We start from the raw sequence: 12,339 nt of genomic DNA on the forward strand, positions 1-12,339 counted from the left end.
AGGGAGGATCAGGAAACTGGGCACAGAAGACGTGCTGGGGAGTGGGGCAGGTGCAGGAGACTTGACAAGGGGATAGTGGGGAGATGAAATGAAGAGAAATAGGTCATAACGGGATTAGATCTTTTGAAGGGATACTAATTTTACTTCAAAGTTTATGTAAGTTTCTTAATTTCACCATGTCTTCTAGTTGTTACAGGGTTGATGTAACATGGGATTGTAAATCAGACCCGGTATTGGATGTTTGGAGGAAAGGGGGTCCAAGAGACAATGTTTCTCCAGAAGCTGTTAATGCTATGAAACAATCTGAAAAACTCTGCTCTAAATTAACTTGTCTTTCAAATTGGATGTGTCACCTTTCAACTCTAGGTCATCAGTTCAAATACAGCCAGCCAGCCACTGACCAAAAGCCATTACCATCGGATGGTGATTTGTCAGTCTATGTAAAATGAGTTGGTGGTTTCAGCCTATGCCCTAGCAGAGAAGAATACCCATTAGTAAAAACACTAGGTCAGGCAGCTAATTATCACAAATTCATAATCTCATTAGTATCTCAACATGGAGATCAAAGATTGAATGGCATGAAGAAATTTGCTCCGAAGTATGGTCAGAATTGGTGTACAAACTGTTGCTTTAAAACAAAGCAACCCATTTCTCTTCAGGGCCACCCAATAAATAAATAAAAAACAAACACCAGTCATAAAACTTACTGCTTCCTTCTTTTTCCTAATGTGGAATTCTCCTCCCAGGCACATTAGTCTGAGGCCTATTGACAAATTTAAGGTCCAATATCTTGTTTGTCTTAACCTCTAGAAATGGGAGTTTTATCAACTTTGGAAAGGAAGGATTCCCAAACTTTCCAATGGGATACACAACACTTACTTCTAGTTCTGGAGGTCCTGAAATATTGTACACTGAAATAGGTGATTATTTAGATTTTTATTCATAGATTCTCATTGATTCATTTAAATATTCCAAGGCTAGAAGGAACCATTGTGATAATCTAGTCTGACCTCCTGTATTCCCCCAAATAATTCCTACAACGTATCTTTTAGAAAAACATCCAATCTTGATTTAAAAATTGTCAGTGATGGAGAATCCACCATGATCCTTTGGTAAACTGTTCCAATGGGTAATCACTCTCAACGTTAAAAAAATATGCCTTATTTCCAGTCTGAATTTGTCTAGCTTCAACTTCCAGCCATTGGATCATGTTATATATTTCTATGCTCGATTAAATATTTGTTCGTCATATAGATACTTATAGACTGTAATCAAGTCACCCCTTAATCTTCTCTTTTAGATTGAGCACGTTGAGTCTATCACTATAAGGTGTGTTTTCTAAACATTTAACCATTCTTGTGGCTCTTCTCTGAACCCTCTCCAATTTATCAACATCCTTCTTGAATTGTGAGCACCAGAACTGGACACAGTATTCCAGCCACCAATACCAAATATGAAGAGAAAATAACCTCTACTCCTACTTGAGATTTCCCTGTGTATGCATCCCAGGATCACCTTAGCTCTTTGGCCATAGCATCATACTGGGAGTTCATGTTCAGCTAATTATCCACCACAATCTTTTTCAGAATAACTGCTTCCCAATATAAAGTCCCCTATCCTGTAAATATGGCCTACTTTCTTTGTTCCTAGATGTATACACCTATATTTATCTATATTAAAGCTCATATTGTTTACTTGTGCCCATTTTACCAAGTGATCCAGACTGCTCTGAATCAGTGACCTGTCCTCTTCATTATTTACCACTACCCAAATTTTCATGTTATCTGCAAACTTTATCAGTGATTAGTTTATGTTTTCTTCCAGATCACTGATAAAAATGTTAAATAGTGTAAGGCCAAGAAGCAATCCCCGAGGAATTCCACTCCAAACACACATGCTTGATGACAATTCCTCATTTAAAATTACATTTTGAGACCTATCAGTTAGCTAGTTTTTAATCCATTTAATGTGTGTCAAGTTCATCTTACATTTTTCTAGTTTTTTAATCAAAATGTCATGTTGTACCAAGTCAAATGCCTTACAGAAGTCTAAGTATATTATGTCAACACTATTACTTTTATTACTATTACACTTACTAACTTGTAATCTTACCCAAAAAAAAGATTGCAAGTTAGGATCTACTCTCCATAAACTCCTGTTGGCTTGCATCAATTACATTACCCTCCTTTAATTCTTTATTAATCGAGTCCTGTACAGAGGTGCTGGAACAATTTGTATAATGGGGGTGCTGAGAACCATTGAACCAAACTATAAACCCTATATATGATGGAAACCACTTCAAGCCAGGGGGTACAGCAGCACCCCCAGCATGTCTAGTTCTTGCACCTATGGTCCCATATCAGCTGCTCCATTATCTTGCCTGGGATCAATGTCAGGATGACAAGTTTATAATTATCCAGTAGCTTCTGTTTAATATGTCTAAGAGATGCTCAAGGTAGGGAAAGAATGTTATCACCATATATTCAGACTGTGTCATCCGGTTTTTTCCCAAATACAGAACAGAAATATTTATTGAACTCCTCTGTCTCTTCTGCATTATTATTGATAATTCTATCATTTCCATCTACTAATGGACCAATACCATTGTCAGGATTCTTTTTGTATCTGACATATTTTAAAAACTCCTTATTAGCTTTAACTCTGTTGGCCATAGATTTCTCCTTGTGTCTCTTTGCTTCCCTTATCAATTCTCTTCAATTCCTATCTTCTGATTTATATTCATTCCTATCGACTTCCCCTTTCTTCCATTTGTTATATATAAACAACCTGGTTTAGAGGCAATGAGGAAGCAGCTATACAAAATTTATATATAGAGAGAGCTACACTTCCCTGGGTCACTTCCCCACAGCTCTCCCCATTCTCTCTCTTAATGCCTTCTTCACCCTTACCTTAGGTCTCCCTTCCTGTGGCTTGAGGGTGTCTTCATTACCTAGCCTTTCAGCCTCACTTCCTTTCCTCTGGTTCCCTTTTCCTTCCCCCAGCCTGACCAGAGTGAGCTCTTTTACATTATCAGAGGGGCCTTAGAGTCAGGTGTTCACATTAGCTTAACGACCTCACCTGACTCTTCACAGGTTAATTAGAATCACGTGTTCACATTAGCCTGAGGCCTCACCTGACTCTTTGCAGGCTAATCGGAGTCATGTGTCCACCCTAGCCTGGAGCAGCCCCCGCTCTGATCAGCCAGGGAACAGAAAACTGCTTATCCAGTGGCCAGTATATCTGCCTTCTATTACTCTGCTGTACCCAACTGGCCTGGGTCTATCACAATATATATTTAAATTTTGTATAGCTGCATCCTCATTGCCGCTAAACAGGTTGTTATTTTAACTAGTATGGCCTTCTTCCTCGATAGTGGGATTTGGGCTTTTTGGGCATCTAGTAAGGTATTCTAATAAAATGTGTCAATTATATTTTTCCTCTGTCTCAAAGCATATAAAGTAGGAAATTGTGATACTAAAGGAATTTAGTCTTATAATGAGAGGCTATAAAATACAATACCTTTAAATTCCTTTACAACACCTGAAAAACTCATTAAATACATTTTCAGTAAAGTATGTACCATAAGTTTTATTGGCACTTGTTAGGGCTGACCTACATATGACATTCACGGGGAATATGGCCCCTCAAATCCATAGTGATAAATCATATTTCATCACACTGCCCTTTATATAAAGTCTATTTATAGATGAGGATGAATGGATAGATAGACAATAAAAAACATTAAGCGTAGTATATTATGTTTATTGGTATGAATTTGGGATGATCTGTACTACTCATGATGTACAGAAGTGTGTGTATACAACCCCGAAACCAGGCAAGAAAGGGTTAAAGAGCAGCTTTGGCTTCAGGCAGCCCCACCATGCCACATCCGTGACACATGCCAATCCTGGAGGAAGAGCTTACAAAAGGGAGAAGCTCAGTTCATAAGGCCCCAGACTGCAGAGGTGGACAGACCTCTGACCCTACAGTGCCCCTTTCTGGGAGATGATAAAACCAAGCTACACTGGACTGACTGTGACAGAGAAGCTGGAACCACTCCTTATTTCTGTTAATTTACTTTCTTCTCTTTTGGTGCCTTGAATACTGAGACTAGTGGCTGGACCCTAGAGCAGACTCTTGCTGAGCATATGAACTCCTGGAGGAGAAGGTGGACACTTTGTAGGAAGTAGGCTAGGAAAGACCATACAGAACTTAACCACTTGCCACAACGGGCCCTGAGCTGGAACCCATGTTAGAGGGAGGAACTAGCCAGAAGACTCCACGCACTAGAGGCCAGAAAGACTATTGAGTGAAAATCCTGGTTTATCCCAAAAGGAATGAGACAAAAGGTGACATGACTGGAGAGCCGAGTCACAAGTCAAAAGGGGACCATAGATGGATCTGGTCAGCAGGACTACGGAGGATGAAACCCTGCAATGCCCTTCCTAGCCAGAAGGCAGCACACTGGCTAGTGATTCTCTTCACCACAAGAAGCTACAAATAAGATATGCAGCATCTTCCAAAATGCCTGCCAATATATTCTGTATGTGTCACATATTTTACAGAAAAATTACCTTAGAAATGTGGTGCAACTTTTTTCACCCCTCCTCCTATATTAGTCTAACTCAGGAAAGGAAACAATTTTAACAGACACACTTTAAAATCTCTAAACATTATTTAAAATAATTTTTCTTTTTGATAATAATAATGTTGTGATTTTAAGATTCATTATGTCAGTCGATTAGTGCTAAAATCAAGTGCTGTATGCCATTGGAAAGTGAGTTTCCTAGTTCTTGAGTTATATATAGCACCCCTTTCTAGCCAGGATGGTTACAACAGTTTCTATATTTGTTTATTTAGATTTATAAAAATGCTAAAAAAAGGACAATTATCCATATGCTGTTGGTACCCTAGACATAATTTAAAAACGTATCTTAAGTGAAGTAGTATGGGTAAATATAAACCACCAGTAGTAAGACAAGCAACTTAAAAATTCAATTCCCCCTTTCCCCACAAAAATTTTCCATGCTTATTATTCCCCCCCATTTTCAAATATTTGGGGAAAAGATGAGCTTTGCAAGGTGCCCTGAATGTCATTAGATTCTTCTATATTGCTCCCATCACTATGGTTCGCGAGAGTTTCTGTATTTCTAGCCATGCTGGTTCACTTCGATACCAATGACAGAAACTATACAGAAACCTGAGTGCTGTTGGAGACCTGTCATTGGTCCAGATATCAGTGTAACTGCTTGTCCTGTTCCTCATTCCACTGGTGGTGAGAGTGAAACAAAGTGGTTAACAGAAAACCAAAGAAAAGACTCATCTTGAAAAATGCAGATAAATGATACAGTAGCCAGTACTCCTCTTGAAGCCACTAGGAAAATATAACCCACATTTTTCAAAAGGAGGCTGGATAGCCATCTGTCTTGGATAGTTTAGACACAACAATTCCTGCATCTTGGCAGGGGGTTAGATTAGATGACCCTTGCGGTCCCTTCTAATTCTATGATTCTATGAAGGATAAGTCATACTCCTTCTGTCTCACCCAGAGTGCAAGGCACACTGCCTTCATGTGACTAGTGAAGCATTCTGTACTGTACAGTAAAACTTTCATATTTTTCTTTCTCTCTGAAGAGTGCCCCAAATTCCTATGCCAGAGGTCCCTAAGCACACAAATGAGAATCTCTGTTGAAGACTTGCCTTTGGAGAACAGGCTTTCATAAAGTAATATAAAAAGAAGAACTGGGCAAAAAAACCCAACAACCCAACACAGAACAATGGGACCAACAATCTTCACCTAATGCTCAAATGAAATCGAACAACTTCAGTGGTCCACAAAGTTATTTTAGACCGGATTAATTTCCTATTAGGACCAGAGGAGGAAGTGCCAGAATACTAGAAAGAAGACTATTCTTGTGATATTTCTGGTTGAACAGGAAGCAGGAAATACTAGAAATCTGACAAATAAGCTTGTTCTAAGACCAATTGTTTCAAACCCAATTTTACAGACTCAAGAGGTGAAAATATACAACGCAGGTTTATATGTGAGCCAAACTACCAATGTTTTGAGGTTCACCCATCATTAGTTTAAAAAAGCTACTTAATTTACTGCATATACTCCCAAAATAGGGTTTGATTATTCTTACTATTTATTTGTATAATATGTCCAACATAAGCTGTGTATAGTCAGAATTAGCTCCAGTTCTTTTTGAATTGTGTAAAACTTTATACAGATCAATTGTCCTCACAAGCCAGGAAAACGAGCAAAGTGCAGAAGAGTATTATATGCAAATATTAAAGATTAATGACTTGTTTCATGATAGACATAAACCAGAAGCTCTCCACAGAAGTTCTTAACCCTAAAATTTATTTTAAATACAATATCTCTGTTTCAGATTCCATTTCTCCCCTGCTACTTTGAAGATACTATTAAAGTCAAAAGCACAAAGAAAGAGGCATTTTACACAGCTTTAGGTGCTAGTATTTTTATCAGTTATAACAAAGGCCAATACAGAATCCTGCCTTAACTAGAAAACAAGATCCTGGTTCTGGGAGATGTTGAGCATCTTCATAGCTGTGCTGATTAGAGCTGTACAGAGAAAAGTAATTCCATTTCACACAGAATTTGGATAATTTGAAATGTGTTTTCATTTCAATTTGACATGAAAACCAAATATTTTGAAAGACTTTGTGAAGTAGAATAAAGCCCTGGTGGCTTCCCTGAAGCTATGAGCCTGGTAGCTAGGGAGCTAGCTCCCACGGCCTACGAGCTCCCAGTTCCCCATTATCCTGCCTGTTGGCTTGAAGGGGAGCCAGAAGCCTGGGAGCCCCAGCTGTGCCAGGGGCAACAGAGCTTTGGAGTTGTGGCTCTCAGGGTTTTTAGGCTCCCTGTCAGCCCACCACACAGGCTACCAAGGACCCGGGAGCCTGGAAACTTGGGTTCCCCAGCAGGTCACCAGATGGGTTGCTAAGGAGCTGGGCAGGTGAGCTGGCAGGAAAGCAGGCAGATTTCTGATGGAGACTAGCCTGGGTTCCATCTAAATGTTGCTGAAATCAAACTGTCTTCACAAAACATTTCTATTTCAATCAATCAGCATTCTCTGATGGGAAAAACGTTCCGTCGGAGAATTTCTGACCAGCTTTAGTGCGGATACCCTTAACTTTCAATGGGGGAGTTGGGAACGCTCAGGATTAGGGACCTACTGATTTTAACTACTTAGCTTAAATTGTATATAATTTATTTATATTCTGTTACTGATTTTGGATGTAAGATGGTGACTTATGTAGAATTTGCATAAAGGCATGTCATTTCACCTTTGATGATCAGTGACCTTGATCCTGCCATAGGAGTAACTAACTGGAGGTGGGAGGTTGGTGGTTGCTGGTTTAAATGTGCTGCAGAGTGTTCCTTTCCAGGCCATTATCTGTCTAGACAGATATGCCACACCAGGGTGATTTATGCTGGTGTGACATGAGAGTGCATCAGGATTACACTGAGATGCAAATTTAGTGTTATAAATTAGAGTGTCTTTATTGTGGGACAGTTGGAAGCATGAACTATGGACCTAATCCAGTGCCCACTCAAACCAGTGAGAGTCTTTCACTGATTTCAATGGGTGCTGGATCGGACTTATATGAAAGCTAAGAAAAAAAAAATCACTTATATAGACAGGAAGAATTGTCCAGTGGTTAAAATGCTACCCTGGGACTTGGGAGGCCTTGGTTCATTTCCCTGCTCCATTGCAGACTTCCTGTATGACCTTGAGCATGTCATTTATTCACTGTGCATCAGTTCCCCATCTGTAAAGTGGGAATAATGGCACTTCCCTATCTCACAGAAGTGTTGTGAGGATAAAAACATTAAAGACTGTTGAATACTAGGGTAAAGGAGTCATATTAGTACCCTAGATAGAGATCAGTCATATGTTAATGAATTAGATTAATATATTTGAAATACCTTGTGCAGTCAATTAATTGTCAGAGCGCAAAACTGGACTGTTTTTGTAGCATTTCAAATATATTAGCTATATAACATAATGCCTCATCTTGGTTCATCATTGGGGATGGAACCCATGAACTTTGTTACCTCTAAGGATGATGGTAGTAGTAGCCTCTTAGCCTGCAAGCGGGCCAGCCACTGGCGGTATAACCACTTACCCAGCATATTACATACGCTCTGGTTAGGATCATCAGACTGAGTGTTTGAAGTCTATTTCTGCTCAAGAGCTACATTCACAAGGAAACTTAGGCCCCATAAAAATATCACTGGGATTCACAAAGCCTGACTTTGGCACTTGTAGGCTCCCAATACAATGAACAGGGAGAGACAGGTGCCTTAGAATGGGATTCACAAAGGCCGGAACACTAGGCATCTTCTCATCTATGATCACCAATGAGAGATGCCAAGCTGAGAGGTAAGTGGTAAGCCCTGCCCCTCTCTCAGAAATAGGTGCCTAAGTCCAGGCTCCCTCTGATGGATCTGGCATAGTCTGACAGTCAGTCTCTCCAGTTGAAGTGTTCCACTGTGGTTAAATAATTTCAACAAGTAATTGGAGCAGGGGGACTGGATCCTCACACTTGCTCTCTCTCTCGGCCAATGTTTAAGCTGCTCCACTGTGGATAAATAATGAAAGAATCGTTGGGTCAGAGAGAGAGAAATTGAGAGAGAGAGTGAGAGCAAGCATGAAAATGACTCTGTTACCTGCTGGTTAGAGCATTCAACTGGGAGGTAAAAGATCCAGGATCCACTCCCTCTGCTCCAATTACTTTTAAAATTATTTACCCACAGTGGAACAACTTCAACAGGAGAGATGGAGAGAGTCCCCTGTCAGACTATCCCATAGCCCAGTGGCTAGGGTGCCCACCATAGAGGTGGCAGATTCCTGTTCAAATCCCTTCTCCTCCTCAGGTGAAGGGGGGAATTGAACCAGGAGTCTACCACATTCCAAGTGAGCACACTAATCTTTGGGTGTTGTGTGAGCTTCTCTGTAGGAGCCCAGTCCAGCAGGTGAGGTCTGAACACACTTACTGGATTGGTCCCCACTGACAAGCTACGTGGAGAAACTCCTGTCTTCTCCCAGTTCATGCATTGCTCTGGGACTTAGGCATCCAGATGCCTGGCATGCCTGGAATGTGCAGAGGCAGAAACATAGGCACTTAGGGAACTCTTAATGCAAAAATTTAGGTGTTAGGAGAGTTTAGGCACCAACAGGATTCAGGGGGAGCTGAGCAGGGGCTTTCTGAATCCCAGTGGGGCCTGATTCTGGGATTTGGGCATCTAAAGTGGCCCTGAAGAGTCTAAATTCTTTTTTGAATATAGCCCCAAGTCTTTATGCCAGTTTTATACCAATGGTATTATATAATTGGTATAAAGACATGGTCATGATCATCCCTAGATTCAATCTAAATTAGTGTCTAGTGCCTCTACCTGAAAATCTCCAAGAAGAAAACAATTACGACTTACAGCAGGGCAATTGCAGAAAATGTAAAACCATGTAGGCTATGGGGTTGAATTTCAACAAATATCAAGAAGCATCCCACAAGGTCACAATTCTATTAGCTAAGGATGTGGAGAACAAAAACGTGGTCAGAGGTTAAACAGTATGTAGAGCAATTGACACAGAAATAGAGAAAAAAAAAAACCCTTAACATAAATTGTAATAAACTTGGGGTATGTTTGTTCAAGTAAACAAAAGTTCCCTCTACGGCCCAAGCACATAGTTGGCACATCAATTATAACAAACAACAATAGCAGTATTTCAGACATTTCAAATGACTGTGCAGAAATATTACAGACCAGATCCTTAGCTGGTCTAAACTGGCAAAATTCCACTGAAGTCAACAGTTACATTAATTCACACCAGCTGAATATCTGACATGCTCTGTCTCTCTTTCTGTGTATGTATGTAACTATATGACTTAAGCATAACCTGAAGGGACCACTCTTAGGGTGAGAAGATAGTTTAATTCCATTGTCATCCACGTCTAGTCCTTTCTGCTGATAATGCTAACAATTAGGGCCAATTATGATGGTAGTCTTTATGATGTTAACACCTGTCCACTAGGAAATGAACTGAGACTCATTGCACTTATTTCATATAGGCCAAACTGCCATCAAATAAATAGTAATGACTTTTGGTCAGGGCAGAATTCAGACCAGTGACCTAGAGTTGAACGTCTCTGTATCTCATTAATAATTCTCTGAACTATCCAATCTCTTACATCTATATATTTTACATCCATATAGATGCATAACATGGAACACATATCATAAATAAATGACTTTATACTCTCAAGTAATATCAAAGAGCGAAGTATTTTTAATATAACTATTTGATTTGATAACATACCAGCATCTTTTTGTTTTACTATGTAATTTACCAACATCATAACTTCAAGAATTGTCTGGCTTATGCCACCTGAAGAATTAGATAATTCAAAAAGGTACCTGGTACATCAGTGAAGGTCTCTCCAAGGACAGACATATGAAAAGGTAGGTCCATCTCTTTAAGTTTCAGCAATACTTTAAAGAAACTCTCAGGGTCTTTATCATGTTCCCTTGAAATAAACAAACAGAATTTACCTTGAATTAGGTTATGTTTATTTGTAGAAAACTTTTTACCTTATCAGAGTAAGGTTTATCGTAACCTCTGTTTTTGGTATTGGGGACCTCAGGCTCAGTCCCCTAAGCACGACTTCCTCCTCTGCTCACTCATCCTGCATGATGACTTACGCCATATGGACTTTTATTTTCCTCAACCTAGGATTCAAGACCACAAATCAGCCTTGTTAGAGTCTTAAGCCTTTTCCCTGGCCCATCTTTCTGAGACCTTGTGTTCACTCTTTAAATTAACAACTTAGATAGCATATAGATTTAAATATTTATTTCACCCAGCTATAAGCATATCTCTGCCACACCAACAGACAACACTGAGAGCACCCTCATTTTTTAGTCAGGGAGCATGTGTATTCAATGTGCAAGTTAATGATAGAAAGATAAGGGAGGGGTCATTTGATTAGTAAAAATCTACAGAATAATATTTTCAATGGTGTCACCCTCTGCGGTGTGGTGGGGAATCACTTCCCCGTCCTCCCCCCAGCTTGCAGCTCCAGGTCCTCGGTTGGTGGACATTTTGATAATACAATGTCATCAAAAATGGGTCAAATTGGGTATCATTCAAAGCCCTTTCTCCCAAAAAAACACTATGGTACCAAACAATATAAATCTAGAACCATTATGTAGCTATGTATTTGAGAAAAATGTTTAGAATCAGCTTTTTAAAATTATATGTACTTTAAACACAGGCACGACAAACACGCAGACCTCAGAAAGTAAAATTGTAGCCATTGATTATCAGAACATGCTCAGAACATGGTACCTGATTAATTTTTTTAATGTTTCAGATTACTATACATGGATGGAGTGCTTCGAGTTGATTTGCCATTATCAGGAAGAAAGAACTGGTTCTGTGGTATTGATTATCAGCTTTGTTTATAATGCCAAAAGAGTTCTAATGAGGTACTGCTTAAGATGTCTGCATCCAGCCTGAAATTAATGGAATACCTTTGTAAACAGTATGCACATCATTATAACATACATTACATTACATAATTAATACAATCACCGTGATAGGTTGTACTAGGCCCAGAGGCTCCTGCTGGAGGGCACAGGGTCCTACCATATCCCATCCCAGAGAGGAGTAAAAGGCCTAGAGTGGTAGTGAGGAAACAGCCAATGAGGGAAGCTGCAGGGAGCAGCCAATCAGGGCCCAGCAGACTCACATAAAAGGAGTTGTAGGGCCAGAGTCAGTCAGTTTCTGCCTGGAAGTGGAGGAGTGAGGACTGAGTTCCTGGCTGGCTCAAGGAGCAGTAGGACCATGGACAGATCAGTTATTCGCAGGGACTGGGAAAGCACGAAGGGGTTCTTGGCTGGCTGCCTGGACTGAGTAAGGACTGAACCCAGGAAGGGCAGCAGGAAGACAATGTCTCCAGGGATGAAACATTGGGGGTACGGCCCCATACCCGGGCTGGAACTATTTAAAGACTGAACCCAGGGAGGGCTACAGAGATAACAACAGAGGGATACTGGTGGTCTGTATATACCGGAAGGGGTCTGGTTGCTTCACATACAGACTGTGTGTGAGACTCGGCTGGAGGGCTGAGTCATTGAAAACCTGCTTGAGAAACCACCGACAGAAGTCACCACAAACCAAGAGCGCAAGCACACGCACTCAACCAGGGCATGCTTGTGAGAGGTGGGTGCTACCCCATTACCCAATCCAAAGAAATTTATTACAGAATCCTTGTTTTTACTTTGGTCTTGATCATTTTTAGACATTA

General features: G+C 40.2%; 1 protein-coding gene across 15 annotated transcripts in view; it reads right to left on the bottom strand.

Annotated features, from left to right (window-relative positions):
* Nucleotides 1-12,339, bottom strand: part of GTDC1 (glycosyltransferase like domain containing 1) — a 264,103-nt gene that overhangs the window by 16,975 nt on the left and 234,789 nt on the right. For 13 of the 15 annotated variants that reach the window (XM_008172326.4, XM_008172325.4, XM_005305090.4 and 10 more), the window contains one exon: nt 10,448-10,557. The exons of the other annotated variants lie outside the window; for them this stretch is intronic. In XM_008172326.4, coding sequence (XP_008170548.1) covers nt 10,448-10,557 — 110 coding nt within the window. The remainder of the gene's footprint in view (nt 1-10,447; nt 10,558-12,339) is intronic. 15 annotated transcript variants of the gene reach the window in all.

Source organism: Chrysemys picta, chromosome 11 (genome assembly GCF_011386835.1).
Source record: "Chrysemys picta bellii isolate R12L10 chromosome 11, ASM1138683v2, whole genome shotgun sequence".
In the NCBI taxonomy this organism is placed as follows: Eukaryota; Metazoa; Chordata; order Testudines; family Emydidae; genus Chrysemys; species Chrysemys picta.